This window comes from Dromiciops gliroides, chromosome 5 (genome assembly GCF_019393635.1).
Source record: "Dromiciops gliroides isolate mDroGli1 chromosome 5, mDroGli1.pri, whole genome shotgun sequence".
NCBI lineage: Eukaryota > Metazoa > Chordata > Mammalia > Microbiotheria > Microbiotheriidae > Dromiciops > Dromiciops gliroides.
Genome location: NC_057865.1, coordinates 201,876,646 through 201,895,676, shown reverse-complemented (window position 1 = coordinate 201,895,676; position 19,031 = coordinate 201,876,646). Strand labels below are relative to the sequence as shown.

General features: G+C 36.0%; 1 protein-coding gene across 3 annotated transcripts in view; it reads left to right on the top strand.

Annotated features, from left to right (window-relative positions):
- The window catches only part of DCP1B (decapping mRNA 1B), a 75,470-nt gene that overhangs the window by 21,183 nt on the left and 35,256 nt on the right, over window positions 1-19,031 (top strand). For all 3 annotated transcript variants that reach the window (XR_006353222.1, XM_043965954.1, XM_043965955.1), the window contains one exon: window positions 2,619-2,746. Coding sequence is in view for 2 of the 3 variants with exons in the window: in XM_043965954.1 (XP_043821889.1) it covers window positions 2,619-2,746 (128 nt within the window). In the remaining variant the exon portion in view is untranslated. The remainder of the gene's footprint in view (window positions 1-2,618; window positions 2,747-19,031) is intronic.

Here is a 19,031-nt window from a genome sequence, read left to right as displayed (position 1 = left end):
TATAAATCGCTAAATCTAAGGAACTTTCCTCAGTGCATCTTGACTCTTCTACACAATTTAACAGCATTGAATATCACCTATATACATATATATACATGCATACATACATACATACACACATATATAGAGTATACCTTCTCTCCTTTAGGTTTTCATGCCCCCTAACTGTTCTTCATCATGACTTCCATTTCCTCCACTCCTGGTTCTTTCCTAGGCCATTGCCCCTGCACTGGCTACATTCTTTTCCTTTTCCATTGTCTACCTTGTTAAGTCAATTCAGCATTATCCAATCTTTGCTTCAGCAAGTTAGTGCTTCTGCTCTTGTCTAATCAGTTTGCTCAGTCCTACTCTTTTTTTGGGGGGGGTTGGACAGTGAGGGTTCAGTGACTTGCCCAGGGTCACACAGCTAGTAGGTGTCAAGTGTCTGAGGCTGGATTTGAACTCAGATCCTCCTGATTCCAGGGCCGGTACTTTATCCATTGCGCCACCTAGCTGCCCCTCAGTCCTACTCTTCATGGCAACTATTCTCTCTTCTCAAACCTTTCATAGCATCATCTCCATCCACCCATTTACCTTAGGAACTTGCCTAAAAAACAAAAAATTGACACCATTTATTGAAGACTCCCATTTCTTCCTTCTTCACCTTACATCACTCAGACATCTCTAACTCTCCACTATCATCTCCTTCACTCAATCTTAGATTAAGAAGTTACCTGTTTCCTTACCAAGACAAACCCTTCTGTATGGATTTCCTAGCCTTTCCAGTAAATTGTCCCCCAATTATTCCCATTCTCTCTTATCTTTACCTTATCTACTGGCTCCTTCACCTGACCCCATTGTTCAACTGTAGTTATCAGTTATGTCTTTTTTATCACTATCTCAATTGCTACATTAAGATAAAAGAAAATGACACAAAAAGAAAATGATACAGAAATATTTATAGCTGCTATAATTTTTTATTTTTAGTGAGGCATTTGGGGTTAAGTGACTTGCCCAGGGTCATACAGTTAGTAAGTGTTAAGTGTCTGAGGCCAGATTTGAACTCAGGTCCTCCTGACTTCAAGGCTGGTGCTCTATCCACTGTGCCACCTAGCTGCCCCCTGCTATAAATTTAATATGTCAAAGAATTGGAAGCCAAGGAGGTATCTGTCAATTGAGGAGTAGCTGAAAAAATCATGAGATATGAATGTAATGAAATACAATTGTGCCATAAGAAGTTACAAAAAGGATGATTTCATAGAAATCCAGGAAGACTTGTATGAACTGATTCAGAGTGATGTGAATAGAGCCAGGAAAAAAATATTTACAGTAACACAACTTTGTTAAGACAAATAACTTTGAAAGACTCTGGTTAGTGTAATGTCCATCCATGATTCCAGAGGACTGGTGATGAAGCATGCTACCCACCTCCTGACAGAGAAATAATGAACTCATGGCCAGTGTGGAAATCAGTGTTGCTTCACTATGCATTGTTGTTACAAGATTTTTTCTTCTTTTAAAGTGTGGAGGGGAGAGGGAAAGAAAATGTGTTTATTAGTTGAAGAAAAAAAATTAAGCTGTTTATAATATCTGAAGAGAAAATATCTTGCTTTTCTTCAAATACTTGGAGAAATCAAATCCTGACTTTTATAGAGAAAAAAGTTAATCCAATTCTTTTCTCTTTTTTGGCTCTTTGTTATTTCATCTTGTGATTTCTTTCTCATAATGCAGAATATATAGAGACACCCACCAGTAAAGTTGATGCCTCTGAAAAAATAAGCTTGACTTAGATCATTATTAAAATGAGAGCTCATTAGGGCAAAGTGATAATGATATGAAGGGCTATACTTATTCTTATATAAGAACAGAATTGCTAGATTTGTTTTTCAGATATTAAGCTAATGGCTCATTCATTAATAATTAAAACTTCTTTATTCTTTGGCTAATAATTTTTTAGAATTTGGTATCATGGCTAAAGTGGATCTTTTCTATTATCATGTTGTAATTATGTGGTATTTTTACTTGCAACCAGAAGGTCCACAGTGGAATTATTATGACTACAACCTAGGGACAGAAAAATGCATATGAAGTTGGTAAAGTTTGAATTCTGTTTAATTTGAGTCTCTTCTCAAAAACAATTACCTTTAATTACAGGAGAGCCACCTTTTCAAATAATTCAGATTTTTCTTTATTTTACATTGTGGGAAATTTAGTTCCTGATGATATTTGGATTAGACTACTTATGCTTTAATTTTATAAAGCTTGTTGGCAAATTCAGTAACTTCTTATACATCTTTCCTCAAAGAAATTTCACATCTTTCAATTTTAATCTGATCTTATCTTGGAGTCTGTGGATAGATTTCAGGGCTCTTTAAAGTTGAATGGGGAGAATTATATCATTTCTTCAAAATAATTCATTCCCTTTGTAATCCTGTATATATTATTTTATACATGTAAAAACAATTCTGAGGAGTACATAGGCTTCACCAGATGGCCAAAGAGTCTATAACACAGAGAAAAGTTAAGAACTCCTGGTCTATAGTTAAGTTATAGGAATAGAAGCAAAAGGGTTGTGACTTACCAAAGTAGAACTGTACTATAATAACATTTGAACAACTTTTTCTTCTGGTGATTTTCAGGTCAGCTTCTCCGAAGCATGGATTCACCATTATGAATAGGCTGAGTATGGAAAACAGGACTGAACCCATCACTAAAGACCTGGATTTCCAACTTCAGGATCCTTTTCTTCTTTATAGGAATGCCAGATGTGAGTAATTCTCTAAATGCACCATGTAGTTGTTGTTTCTTCTGACATTGTATTGTGTATTTTAAATTGTATTATAGTAACTTTTGCTGCTTCATGTGGTTCAGATGGTAAGCAATTTAACATCTAAGCTTAATAGTGAATTTTTCTAATGCTTGTTGTAAGCTGTCATTTTTCTGTCTTTCTTTCCTCTTTAGCTCTTCCATTCTGAATCTCTTATTTAATTTCTTCCAGGTACTCCTGAAGTCCCTTTAAATAGGACATTTTTTTTTCTGAGACTTTCCCTGGACTTAGGAAGTTGCTATGGTCGTTGGGGTTGACCCCTTGAGTATTTCTCAAACTAAAGTATTTCTTCATGGTGCTCATGGGAGGCCTTCTTTTTTGTTAAGCTCTAAACTGAATTTTGTGCACAGTTCCTTAGTAGAGTGTTCCAGACTAGATCAACCTTTAAGGGGATTCCAGAGCTCTGCCTGGAGTCTCCCTCTTATCACAGGCTCTCTCTGCTGTAGGAAAACCTGGGATTCCTCCCCTGATGCTAGGCTTAGGGATACTCTTGGACTGGGTTCCCACTATAGATTTCAGAGACTGTTCAGGCTTGATTTTGCCTTCCTTCCACATTTTGGACTGGACCTGTGGTGTTTCATTGGACCATGCCTAGAGGTCCCTGTGGCTGCTTCCCCATCTAAGTCAAAGCTGGCCACAGGCTCTGTTTCCTAGAGGGCTTTGCAGGAACTTGGAATGCCCCAAGGCCATTCTCTCCAGAGCAGAGTTCAAGTCACAGTCATGGGTTTCTGCCTGGGCAGAAAGTGCCATACTGGGTCTACCCAGAATATCCCCAAAGTGGCTCTTCTGCAGCCACCCTCAAAAGCAGATTCAGACTGGGCTTGGGCACTGCTAAGCTCAGACAAGGAGTTCTTAGAGTCCAGAATATGTTTTTCCCTTTGTACTTGGCTATCTACCTGCTGGTTTGTCTTTCATAGCATCTCTTTAGACCTGCGGGGTTCCCTTTCTGGAATCCTGGATTGGGTGGCTTGACGTGATTTTGAGTTGTGCATCTCTAATCCCCAGAATGTTTTCAGAGAATCTAGGATACACAATCCCCCTGAGACTGCTTTGGCCACATCCCAAAAGCTTTGCTATATTATTTTCTTGTCATTTTCTTTGATGAAATTTTCAGTTTCTGTGGTTTATTCTTTGACTCACAAATTTAATTTTTAATTTTTAATACTATCTTCATAGGCCCTTCATTGAATATCATTTTATTGGGTATAGTCAGTCAAGTATATGTTCTAACCTTTCTACTAATGGGAATTTTTGTTAGGTTTTGATATCCTCATACATGATCAGTTTTTAGAGATGTGTAATGAGAAATATTCCATTCAGTAATTGTTAGAGATCTGTCTTATCTACTTTTCTAAAATTATATTCAAGACCTTAACTCCTTTCTTGTTTTATCTTTTTTCTAGATTTATCTGTCTGAAAGAGGTCCATTCAAATCTCTAACTATAATATTACCTACCTTTTCTGTAAATTATTTAGTTTTTCTTCCTTTAATACATTAGATGCTATGCCATTCAGCACATTTATTTTTTGTATTGATATCATTTCATTATATATGGTGCCTTTAAACATAATGTAGTTTATATCAATCATGTATAATTTTCCTGTTGTCTCAAATCATGATTGCTATTCCTACTTTTTTTAGTTCACTTGAAATATTAAATATTCTGTCCTTTTCCTCTTCTACTCCATTTAATTCAAATGTTGTTTCTTATAAACAACATACTGATGGATTCTGCTTTTTAATCCATTTTGCATATCTGCTTCAATTTTATAGATGATCTCATTTAGCATTTGTGTTTATTATTGTTAATTGGGTATTTTCTTCCATTCTATTCTCAGACTCCTATCTCTTCCCTTCTTCCTACCCTCCTTTTTACAAAGAAGGTAATGAGTGCATTCAACACTAGTCTTCTATAATTGAAACAATCTACTTCGCTGTCCCTTCCTCAATACTCTGATCAACAATATTTAACCTTTTTTCTTTCTTTTTAATCTCCCCTTTCTGGGTCAGATGACCAAACAAGATGGAGGACTAGACATTTTCTGTGATTCTCATGACTTCTCAAACATGCCCAAAATAGGAATTATGTACAAGAGATAAAACAGTTTCTCAATGGTCTAAGACACCAAGAACCCCCACTGAGGTAAAAATTTGATGAACTAACATCAGAGAATGCTAATCCTTAACTCCTAACACACTCGTTACCCTCTCCCCACCATCCACAATGCTGGGGTAAGCTGCACAGGCTAACTCAGAGGCTTACAATGGAACTTAACTCTACCACCATCCTCCTCAGTGCCTTAGAAAACTAAACGGCAGAAACTTGTTCTGATGGGGACAGTGACGAGGCCATGCTTTGTCCTAAAACAAAGCTCAGCAAAGAGAACTAAAAACAGAAACAGAGGAAACTGGGATAGGACATCATTGTGTATGGTCGTATTACATTCCACTGAGCTTTAGGAAAAGGGCCCAGAATCCAGCTGAGTCCAATTCTGTCTCCCAGAAGTCACTTGGACCAGAGACAGAGGCCAGGGAAACATGAATTATACAGAGCAGGAAGAGGGTGAGATGGCCTTGAGTTCCAGCCTCCAAGGAATGCATAATAAAAGAGGAAGGAGTCAGATACAGAGCAGTAGGAGATTCTAATGAAAAAAGACAAATTGCCAAAGCCTTCAAGAAGAAGAAAACTCACTTTAAGACTTGGAACATAAATAGATAAACCAACAGGGAGGATTTTCATAACATAACAGCAAATGGCATCCAGACAGTTATAAATACATATTGCAAAACAAAGGAAAATGAATGAGACTTGATGGGGCCAAGGACCTTCTGTATTCCCAAGAAAGGACAGAACCACAACATAGTGTTCTTAAATGACTTAAAAGAGAAATAAGAATTGTGAAAATAGAATGTATGGCCTACATGACAGAAATAATTGACAGAATTGAAAACATTGAATCCATGGTGTCAGAATAACTGATCTGTGCAAATGCACAAAAATGAAGGATAGAGAAATAAAAGAATAATAATAATAAATAATGTAATAAATAAAAAATAGAAGAGAAGAAGAAGCAGTAATGTGATTTCCGTACAAGCAAAACATATTGATCTTGAAGACAGGAGACATCAGGGCAACCTAAGGATTATAGGCTTCCTAGAAGAACATAAAAAGTCAAAAAGCCTTTTAAGCCTCCCTTCATAATCTGCTCTCAAAGGTTAGGGTTTATTTTGCTTATGTCAAATTACATCCAGATTCTCCCTTCCCTCATAACCTCCTCCCCTTCCCTTCTTCCTACCTATTTCTAAACCAAATTCTTTCTGTGTAGGTCGAGTTCAGATGAAAGTAAGGTTCTTATGACACCCACCTTCCCCTGTGTTTATATAGCTGTCTTCCTGAATACCCTGATTCTGTGAAATAAGTATTCCTTTTCCCATCTTCTTTATTTCTACTTTTAAAATAATTAAAATAGAACAAAACCATCCTGACAACATCTGATATTTTATTTACCTACCTTTGTGACACTTAAAGACATTAGAGGTCTAAGGGAATACTTGTTTCTTCTTTTCCTATTAGGATGCAAACACTTCCTCATCATGTTATTGTTGTTTAGTCATTTTCAGACATGTATGACACTTCGATCCCTTTTGGGGGTTTTCTGGGCCAAGTCACCAGAGTGGTTTATCATTTCCTTCTGCAGTTCATTTTATAGATGAGAAAAACTGAGACAAACAGGGTCAAGTGACTTGCCCAGACTCACATAGCTATAAGTATTTGAGGCTAGATTTGAACCCAGGTCTTCCTGACTCCAGGCTTTCCTGATTTTTTCCACTGTGCCATCTAGCTGCCCTCTCTTCATCATATAGTCCCTTTCAATTTCTCAAATATATTTATTTGCCTTTTAGGTTTCTCCTTACTCTTGTGTTTTAATTTCAAAATTTCTATTTAGATGAATAGATAAAGTACTAGAAATATTAGCTATAGCTATATAAAGCAAGGAAAAAATTGAGGGAATAATCATTGTCAAAGGGAAAATGAAATGATCACTTTTTGTAGCTGATATGATGGGTTTATTTAGAAAAATCTAGAGCCTCAACTAAAAAAATTAATTGAAACAATAACTTAAATAATATATCCAAAGTTGCAGGACATAAAATAAACCCACACAAATATTTCTGTACATTATTAGCAAAATCTAGCAGGAGCAAAAGAGAAATAACTATAAGAATGGATAAAATACTTGTGAGTCTACCTGCGAGGAACCAAATGAATACAATCACAAAACACTCTTTAACAAAAATAGGTAGACTGAACCAATATGATAAAAATGTCAGTACCACCTAAATTAATTTACTAAATCAGTGACATATCAGACTATCACAAAATTACTTCAGAGAGCTATAAACAAATAGATTTGTGTACAAATAAAACTAATTTAGCTATAATTTAAAGGGAAGCAGGTAAATGGGAATAAAAATTTTTACAGCTTATTTCCCTCATAAAGTTCTTATTTCCATGATATACTTGGAACCGATTCAAATTTATAAAAATAAAAGCCATTCCTTAATTCACCAAAGATTATGATCAAAAGATATTTGGTTAATAATTTGTAAAAGGATATGATCAGACAATTTTCAGAAGAAGAAATCAAAACTATAAATAGCCATATCGAAAAAGTTCCAAATAACTGATAATTAAAGAAATGCAAATTAAAACAACTGAAGTTTCGCATCATGTCCATTATTTTGGTAAAACTGACCAAAAAAAAAAAAAAAGGAAAATAGCAAATGTTCAAGGGGCTGTGGGAAAAACAAGTACATTAATGTGTACTTAGTGGAACTCTGAACTGGTTTAGCCATTCTGGAAAGAAATTTGGAACTTTGACCAAAAATGACTAAACTAATACTCTTTGGCCCAGTGATACCACTACTAGGTCTGTACCCCAGAGAGAACAGAGATGAAAAGAGTCCATAGATACTAAGAATGTTGGTTCACAGTGCTGCTTAAGGTTCCTAATGTCCAGATGGCCTCAAAACACTGCATTTGCCTCGACTTCTCTGGACAGATCTCATCCTTATTTTCTACAGGTTCCAGGGTGTTCCCTTGTACCAACTTGGCAAGATGAAGATATTTACTGTACTTTTCTTTTTTAATTATTTCTTAATCATTATTTATCTCTTGCATTTTTTTGGTCTTTGCTGGTCTTTCTGTAAGAATTAGGCTGCTCTGAGGGCAGCTAGGTGGCGCAGTGGTTAAAGCACTGGCCCTGGATTCAGAGGACCAGAGTTGAAATCTGGCCTCAGACACTTAACACTTACTAGCTGTGTGACCCTGGGCAAGTCACTTAACCCTCATTCCCCCCGCCCCCCCCCCCCAAAAAAGAATTAGGCTACTCTGCTGCCATTCATTCTTCCATCCTGACCAGGAGATGTCTTAAATTTCTTTCTATCTTTTTAAAGTCCAACTAAAATGCCACACTTTCTCAGAAATCTTTTGGGATATCCTTAGACATTAATATCCTTCTCTTGGATATTATGACATACAAAATTGAAAATAATGTTATAATAGTGGATAGAGTCAGAGTCAAGAAGATAGGCTGAACTCCTATCACTCATCTTTACCAATTCTGTCACCCTAAATACCTCTCTTAACCTTTCAGTGCCTCAGCTCTCTTGAGAATCAAGTTTCACAGCAATTGCTGATCTGCATTCATAGAGGGCGAGAAGAGAATAAGCTTTTAAATTGTACCTACTATGGGGTATATATACACCTACTCTGTGCTAAACACTTTTTACAAATATGTCATTTGATCCTTACAAGGGCCCTGGGAGTTAGACCCTGTTATCCCCGTTTTATAGATGAGGAAACTGAGCACACAAGTGAAGTGACTTTTCCAGGGTAACACAGCAAGTGTGTGTCTGAGACTGGATTTGAATTGAGGTCTCCAAGCCCAACATTTTATCTGGTTTACCACCAGCTACCTTTAGATGATCTTAGACTTAGTGCTAGAAGGGACATCAGAAGGCAGTGTCCTCATTTAACAGATGAAAAAAGCATGGAGAGTTCAAGTACCTTAACCAGGTCACAGCCCTTAAGTGTCTGAGGCATGATTTGAACTGTGGTTGTCCTGACCCTAGGACCAATGCTCTCTCTCCAGCTGTGCCAGGTTATTACTGAACATGTGGCAGTAGGACCAAAATTCAACACTTTGGGCTGCCTTTCCTTTAGCCTGTCAGGGTGAGGTGCTTTCATTGACTAGACTGCTGCCATGAAATAGTTCTTTAAGTTTTTAGGCATTTTCAGTGATCGTGTGTTCATGATCGCCTACAATATTTTAGGAAATTGATTGATTAATGCACTTGACTGCATTTTCTGGCTTAAACACTGGAAAGTCTAATTTTCATTTGAGCAAATTTTGCATTTTAAAGAGAGCAAGCTTTCATTCTTTCGATGTCTAGTCTTCCAATCAGAGTTTGAGGCTATATGACTGGATTTATTTATCTGAGTTAAGACTCATTTGAGATACATGATGTCAAAAGTACTGCTGGGGCAGCTTAAGAATACACACACACACACACACACATATTCCCCTGCATACCCAGTTGACATTAGTGTATGTTTATATGTTCGTGTTAGTTTTCTTCTGAGGATCTAGATTAATAGTGGTTATGAAAATAGTTTTGTAGGGTTCTTTTAAATAATTTATGAGGTATCAACTAGGAAATAGGGGGAATAAGGGACTGAACTGCCAACAATGTAGGTATAGTTGTATGTTATTTTATGTCTAAGACATAGAGCTAGACTTATTGATATTACTTTTTATCCAACAAAAGATCTAGTTAAAGATTTAGCAAGAGCTATAAAACACAATGACCATATAATCTATGAAGTAATATTTCTTGTAAGCTGTAACTTCTTACATCCTTTTACTTGTCAGCATTCATAGGATTCAGATCCTCTAGCAGAATCCCTCTTGCCATTGGACAAAGATTTCTCATTGAGAGTACCAACAATCTAATTAAAGTTTGTTGACAGGGGTGGCTAGGTGGCACAGTGGATAGAGCACCAGCCCAGGATTCAGGAGGACCTGAGTTCAATCTGGCCTCAGACACTTAACATTTATTAGCTGTGTGATCCTGGGCAAGTCACTTAACCCCAATTGCCTTACCAAAAAAAGAATAAATAAATAAAATAATAAAGTTTGTTGACAGGCTAAACACTGTATGCCCGCAGATTTTAGCCCCAATTCCCCCTCCCACCATTCTTCCTACCATTGCTATAGATGTGAAAGAGGGCCACATAAAACCAATGACTATTTTTTTTTTGTTTTATAGGTTTCCGTGACCAAAAAAAGGTTTCATTACAGTTTGGCCAGCCTACTGGTGATATGTTTTTATGTGATTAGCTAGGCTTGTCTTCATTTTTTTTATATAGTATTTTTTTTCAGTTTATAATTTTATTTTCCAAATTACATGTAAAAGCAAATTTTGACATCAATTTTTTAAAACTTTGTGTTCCAACTTCTCTTCCTCCCTCCCTTCCCACCCCCCACCCCAAGAACTCAAGCAATTCAACATAAGTTATACATGAGTAGTCATGGAAAACATCTCTACATTAGCTAGGTTGTGAGAGAAAACAGATAAAAACAAGACTTCAGATTAAGGAGTTGTCCCCCCCCAAAATGTTTTTCAGTCTGTTTTCAGATACTATCAGTTCTTTCTCAGGTGTATTGCAATTTTCATAAGTCCTTCAGAGTTATGTTGCATCATTTAGGCTGGTCTTCAGAAGAAAAAAAAAGTTTTTTTCCTGAAACCCATTATTTCATGGGACATATAGTCATTATATATCACAGTGCTAATGATAAGATTTTGCAGAAAGACCATTATAAAAACATTTGAAGTTTATGTAACATCAGTTGCTAAAGACAAAAGAAATTCTATGAAGAATTTGATAAGATGCTCCAAGTCAAAAAAGCACACACTCTGATGCTTTGTTACTTCATTTTAAAGGCAGGAAAAAGTGAAGATGTGGAGAAATATATGGAAAAGTAGAAAGATGGGAGAAAGAAGAAAGACTTATAGATGTTACAGAAACCTAATATTTCTATATCATAAATGCTTTCTTTTTAAAAGGTTTGGGAGGGCAGCCAAATGGCAGAGAGGATATAGCACAGGCCCTGGATTCAGGAGGTCCTGAGATCAAATATGACCTCAGACACTTGACACTTACTAGCTGTGTGACCCTGAGCAAGTCACTTAACCCTCATTGCCCTGCAAAAAAAAAAAAAGTTTGATAGGCCATGGACATGGCAAGTACCAAATAGTATCACAGAGAATTAAATTGATTGCATTTTAATTTAATATATCAACATATATTAACAGACAGAAAAGGTTTTATCATAAATGTAAGAATTATCTTGAATTTACACTACTCTTTGTGAAGTCAGACTATCACTTCACCAAAACTAAAATCCATATTTATAACATGCAAGAAGAATAGCAATGAGAAAAAAAAATTTAATGGGAAATGGACAACAGAAATGACATTGTTACAATCTATAATAATTTCATTCAGAAATTAAATTAGTGTAAATTAATTGCTACAAGAAGACCCCCCCCCAAATAAAACAAAACCAAACAAATAGCATGTGCCTTAGTCAATAAACATTTGACTTAGCAAAAAGGAGTTTAGATGAGTGGATGGATACCAAAAGCAACACCAAGTTACAACATAAACTTGTCTAAAATCTCAAAAAGATTTTAATCAATGATTATGTGCAGAAAGGAGCATTAGTGTGTAAACCCAGTCTAAAGAAAGCCTGGTACAGTATCTATCTGACCATGCAAAGTCATCCCAAGGGCATTCAAGGATGAAAACAGAAAGAGGACAACAAACAGAAAAAAAATAAAAATAATTTTCAGAAGTTATATCAACACACTCTTTTCTCCATTAAGGCTAGTGGAACCACTACACTTAGACTCTAACATCAAAATTCCTGAAATGTGCGTGCACCCCCCCAATTCCCTCTCCCACTGGTGCATGAACAGAAGCGTGCACGCTCTATCCCATTCACCCTCCATCTGTCCCTACCCGCTTCTCTACACTGCCCCCCCCAACCCCTCCCCTCTGTCTGTCTCTCCCTGCTTCTGTTTCTCTGGCGCACACATGCACATTGAAGTTCTTGCCACTGTCGGATCCAACACACTCTCTCTCAACCAATTCCATAGAGAAATCCATGGTGGAGGCAACAAGATTATGAGAGCATTAAGTGACTGGCTTACAAAGTATCAAAAGTAGAAAAGAATATGAAGGTATGGAAAAACTCTTGGATCTTTTATGTTAAAATAAAAGGTGATGATGAAAACCTCATCTACTATCAGTCTTTATGCCTACTAACCCATTTATACAAAATTTTAGTGAGAATCATCCATACATGAATCGAGAGCTTACTTGATAAGGGTTTTAGTAAGGAACAAGCAGACTTTTGTGAATTATATTTAATGGTGGACATCTTTACCATTTCACAGATGACTGAAAGATATAGAGTGTATAAGATCCCATTGTACTTATTGTTTGTTAACTACAAAACATACGACTTTATATAACAAAACACAACCTTACAAGCTCTTTTACAAGATGCGTTCCTTCCATATATCAAGTTCATTTAAGATTCCTTGGAAACCGTAACAATATAAATAACCCTATTTAATCACCTGTGATAATAAACATTAGGTGAGGCATTAAACCAGGAGATATATGCTCACCAAAGTATTCTCAACTATGATTGAAGTGATGAAGTATAGAGTCCATGTTAGTGCTAAGCCCAGTACCTGGCACATATTAAATACTTAATAAATACTTGTTGACTGAGGAGGGATTCTCAGTGTATGAAGAAGTCCTCCAGATGCTACTGTTTGTGGATAACATTGTGTTGATTACATTAAACCCCAAGAAATCACAGAACTTTCTGGAAGAGATTTGTAATGACTCAAAGAAATTTGGCTTGTCCATCTACACTAGAGAGACCAAATAGATGAAGAATGCCTGTTTCCCAGCTTTCAATATGACATCCTGTAGGAGTATACAGTGTAGATGGACAGTGAGCTGAGCCTAGTATTGAAAAGGAAGAAGAAAATGGCCTGGATTGCTTTTGGGAAATTTGAAAACACTTTTCCCATATTAAGCAGAGCCTAGGTGGCACAGTGGATAGGTCTGAGGTCAGGAAGATTAATCTTCCTGAATTTAAATCTGGCCTCAGACACTTACTAGCTTTGTGGCACTGGGAAAGTCACATAACCCTGTTTGCCTCAGTTCCTCATCTATAAAATGAGCTGGAGAAGGAAATGGCAAACCACTCTAGAATCTTTGCCAAAAAAACAACTACAAACAAACCAAAATGGGGTCACAAACAGTCAGACCCAACTGAACAACAACAACATCTTTTCAACACTTTTTATCAGTATAGTTGTGTGGCAACAAGACCTAAAAAACTACTGCCTTTGAAGAGAAAGGTAGATGTATGCAAGGTGTAACATGTAACCAATGAAGAACTCTAAAGAAGAGCAGGAGTAAAATATATTATTCAAGAACTGCATGACAGAAAAAGAAGATGGTCTGGACACGTGGCAAGTGGACATCCAGGGCACTCCACTGGCACCTTTGTGACTTTGGGAGAAAGTAAAGAAGGCCGTCAGTATGTAACCTATTGGGTAGGTCTCCTGTGATAAACCTTTGGGAGGACATGGAAAAGAAATGTAGGATGGATAGGCTTGGATAGATTGTGATTTGCATCATGGGAGGAAATTCCTGAATTGATGGAACCACAGATTCATTTTAATATGTAAGCAAAGGCTGGCCCTGTAGAAACCTCACTCCTTTCCTACCCTTGCAAATCAGTGTTAAAGATTTTAAATTTAAAAAAAAAAAGAATACTTAAATTCCAAGTCAAAAGATTTTTACTTCATCTATTTCCTTGTCATTGTTGTCACTACATTAATTAACCAATGACATTTTTTTCATATAAATATTTTATTTTCCAGTTACATTTATATTTTTCAACATTTGTTTTTATAAGATTTCTAGTTTCAAATTTTTCTCCCTCCCTCAGCCCTCCCCAAGACAGCAAGTAATCTGATATAGGTCATATATGTACAATCACATTAAACATATTTATGAATATGAATCAGAGCAAAAAAGGAAAAATCTCAAAAAAGAAAAACAACAGAAATAGTATGGTTTGAACCAATGACATTTATTAAGCATTTACTATGAATACAACTTTTTTGGAAAAGAAAACTCTGATGTCAAATACATAGAATTCTAGGATTATTTATTTATAGTTAAAAAGGACCTTCCCTGTCATCTAAATACAACCTCTTAATTTTAGACATAAGAAAACTGAGACCCAGAGAAGCTTGGTGTCTTGGATTAGGTCATACAAGACATTGGTTAGTATAAGATTTTACTCTAAACCCTATGAGTCTAAGTCAAGCAATCTTTCCACTGCACCATCCTTCCTATTATAGATAATTTATTTTACTGCTTTTTTAAGAGGTCAAGCCTAAATCATGTTTTTCTTGGGTAACAACTTCCACATCCTATCTTTGTATGCCTTCATCACTATTAAGGATGTTAGCATAAAGTTTGGAAATTAGAGTTAAGGAATAATATTACATCTATGAGAACTAAAGTCTTCTATTTTAGAGAGAAAAGAAACCTTAGTCCAATGCCTTTGTCGTACAGATAAGGAAACAATTAGTAAGTGGCAGAGCTGGAATTTAAACCCAGATTTTCTGACTGAGTTCAAATATGACTAAGTGATTAGACATTTGAATAATTTAAAATTCTGTGCTTTAAAACTCCTAAACTCTGGAGGCAGTTAGGTGGAGCAGTGGATAAAGGACCAGCCCTGGATTCAGGAGGACCTGAGTTCAAATCTGGTCTCGGACACTTGACACTTCCTAGCTGTATGACCTTGGGCAAGTCACTTAAACCTCATTGCCCCACCCAAAAACAAAAACAAAAAAACAACTAAACTCAGATTGGGTAATATGAAGTGAGATTAAAGAATAAATGCATTTTGAACTGAGAAGAAAGTATTTCAGCAGAATAGTATGAGTAAAGGCACAGAAATAATAAAAACTTAAATATGGGGGCAGAGCCAGGATAGCAGAATGAATTGAGCTTTTGTCTAGCATTCCCAACATACCCCTCTAAACAACTTTAAGAAGCGTGTCAAACTGAATTCTAAGTGAGAAAACCAAGAAAAAGCTATAATGAGGAATTTTTACAGGATAGCCAGGAAGACAGAAGAAGGTTTGTAGACACTGGGGGTGGGGGAGGAGGCTGGGCAGTAGCACAGTGAGGTGGAAGCAGCACGGGCTCTGGGCTTTGGAGGAAGCAGTGGTACCAGTGGCAGTGGTTCCAGGAACACCTGCAACTCAGAGGTGGTAAAGGAACCGAATACCTCGTCAGACAGAGATTCCAGGGGACCACTGTGCTACTACTGGGCACAAATGAAATGTCATTTGGCAGCTCCATCACCCATTACTCAGTTCCCAGTTGTATTTCCAGGCCAAAGAGGAGAAGTTGTGATTGCAAAGGAAAAGAGGCCCTACCTAGGTAAGGACCAGACTATGACTAGAACTCTCCCTAGATCACATAACCTTGGAAGCACTGAAATCTTGCAGTCCCTGAGACTTAATTGAAAAAAAAAATAGTAAATAAAAGTCAGAAGATTAGATCAGACCTCTCCCTTACTCCCAGAGGTGAGCAGAGCCTAATTCTAATGTAAAGTCAAAAGTTTAGAAATAGGTAGGAAAAAATGAGCAAACAATAAAAAGGGAATCTAAACATAAAAAGCTACTGTGGTGACAGGGAAGCTCCAGACACAAATCAGAAGACAATGACTTGAAAACATCTTTCAGCAAAACCTCCAAGAAAAATGCAAATTGGACACAAGCCAAATAAGAACTTCTAAAAGTGCTTTTAAAAAAAAGCTAAAGAGAAAAAAATCAAATAAAAGTGGTAGAGGAAAAATTGGGAAAAGAAAAAAAGAGCAAATGCAAGAAAATTATGAAAAGAGAATTTAACAGTTTAGTAAAGGAGGAACAAAAAATACTGAAGAAAATAACTCCTTAAAAATAAAAATTGGTCAAATAGAAGTTAATGACTCCATGAAGAAGAAGAAAATATTTAAAAAATCAATCCCATAGGAAAAACAACTGACTCAGAAAACAGATTGAGGAGAGATAATTTAAGAATTATTGGACTACCTGGATGCCATGATTTTTAAAAAAAGCCTAAATATATTTCAAGAAATCATAAAGGAAAACTGCCCAAATATCTTAGAGCCGTCCAAATTCTAGTGCTACCAGGTCAAGGAGAAAATACTATAAGCAGCCAGAAAGAAATAATTCAAATACTGTTGGAATCACAGTCAGGATCACACAAACTATAGCAGCTATCACTTTAAAGGAATGCAGGACTTAGAATATGATATTTCAGAAGGCAAAGAAAGCTTAGACATGCTTGGGGAATGTTCAATAGAAATCTGATTTGTTTGGACCAAAACATTGATTTTATAGTTTGGGAAACCATATATTTTTGTGACATTTTCACCTTTAATTCATCATATGTTTAAAAGATTGAATCTACACTGAAAAGTTTTATTTACTGTTTCCACTCACCAGTTTCATGTTTTCTAAATGATTTGAATTCTCTATTTTAGATTTTGTTGTTCTATTTTCATGTAGAATAGACTAGATTCCTAACAGCATGATACTTTGAAATATTCTTTAAGCCTTCTGATGGTTATATGAAGTTTATTATAATATTTATCTTTATAAGATTAATATCCTTGTTATTTTCTTCATTCACATTACAAAGATGTAGCATACATGAATTCTCATGAATAGAATTGTAGATTTAGAACTGGAAGGATCCTGGTAGGCAATCTGAGCCCAAATCCCTTATTTTACAGATCATAAAAATGAGACAAAGAACAATTAAGTGACTTGTCTAGAGTTACACAGCTAACATCTGAGGCAGTATTTGAAGCAAGGTCCTCCCAGAGTTTACCATAGTGCTTGGCACATAAGAAGCATTTAATAAATGCTTATTTGTTTTGATGCCAAGTGCTGCACTTTTATCCACTTTGTCACCTGGCATAATGAATTCAAGTAAACTCAACAGCATTTATTAAGTACCTACTGTATACAAGACACCATCTAAATTAAGAGCTACATAATGTCTAGGAGTAGGAAGGTAGTAGTCTTTCTTTACTCTGCCCAAGTCTGACCAGAATTGTGTTCCCTGAAAGATTGCATTCAGTTTTGGGTACCACATCATAGGAAGGAAAGCACTTAGAGTACTATAGCTAGATCATGCCTTATCCCTTTTTAGGTTTATTGCACATTAGTCTCCTTCACATATTCTTCATTCTAGGAAAACTGGCCTGCTTGCTGTTCCCTGCATACAACCTTCTATCTCCATTCCCATGCTTTTGCATACACTGTCCACTATTCCTGGAATGTATTCACTGGGGCCCTTCTTCTGGAAATTACTTTGCATAGGAATAAGGAACAAATATAGGATTGTTTTAAGGGGAAAAAATCTCTTAACACCTACCTAGAGTTATCCAGAAGTGGAATAGGTTGAATATTCTCCCTCCCTGGAGATCTTAAACAAAAGCTAATGGACCATTTATCAATTAGAAAAAAATTTTTTTTTTTTTACAGAAAGTATTCTTGGGTTGGACTAGATGGTCCTTTTCAATTCTTAGATTCCATGATAACCATCAATAATTATGTAAAGGAATCTTCCACCTGTAGTCAGTAGATCAATAGATCACTTTTTGGTTTCTAGTGACGGGGTGGGGGGGTAGTCAGGGAGTGTTTTGTCTGGAATTTTTTAGAACTAAAAAGGAAGAGCAGTTCCCATCTGTATTTTAGCTGGCCTCCTTGTTCAGAAAGTTTTGATAAAATCCATTTTGAAGTTAAAGGTCTATAAAATAATTCACTCTATGTTAAAGTTTTAGTTATATATCATAGTCTTATGAATAACTGCCATTCAGCCACTGGTTTTGAAAGCCCTTTCTGACTCTCAGTTTCCATATCTTAAAGGGAATAATAATAATACATAATAACTTCTATCTTAGGGTTATTGTTCAGAAAAGTATTTTGTAAAATTTTAAGCACTAAGTGTGAGTTATTAGTAGTCCAGAAGATTTTTCTATATATGAATGATTTTTTTAGTCAAGTGGTCAATACATTTATGGATAAAATAAAATAATTTAGGTAGGAGATATGGGAGATAGATTGCTTTTATCTAACTTACTTTTTATATCACATTTTTAAAAATTAGATGTCAAGATTATTGCTGAACACTCTTATTTGGGGCTTTCCCTGGAAATTTATAGAAATTAAAAGATTATTATCAAATATAGTATAGAGGTGTTAAAAGATGAAGAATCTGACCTCCTAAACTTGAGGATATTGTCAAACAATGAGTTTTCAATTTTGGAGGACCAAGGATTCTTATATGGAGTAGGTAGGCTCAGTGGCATGATTTGTATTTGGTATAAATTTTAAATGTTTAATAAATCCATGTTTTACTTTGAGAATTCTATCTTTTAGAGTTTAAAGTAAATGCTAATTTAGTCCAATTAGTAAAATACCTAAGCTGGTAGTTTTGTTCTTATACTTACTTTTTTGAGAGCCAATTTAGAAAGGGAAAGGATGCTCTTTATATATTCAACTTCTACCACTTTTTAAAATAAAATTTTCATGGATATGAGTTATCCTTAAAACAGCAACTACTGCATCTACTGTTAACCTTGTGATATTTCAAGATCATGAGAATGTCGATTTGTCAGACTTAGTAAAACTTTATGTCATGTGAAAAGAAACAGACTAGGAGACCAAAGATAACAGTGCTATGTTGCTTGCCACTGGCCAGTAAAGGTTTTATATCTTATTAGATTATGCCCCTCTTTGGTCAGTAAGACTAAGGCAGAAGAGAAGTGAAAGAATGATACATTAAAGGCATTAGTTAAAACGTGCTGAAGGGAAAGCACTCAGTACAAAGCATTCAGAATGGGCTGGTAGTACAAATTCAGCATTCCACCAGCCCAGCCTAGCTTTCATTTCCCATCTATGGCTGTCAGTGCATGGGCAACGTAACAATTGACCTCAGCATTTACTGCTGCAAGTGTACTGCCAACACTG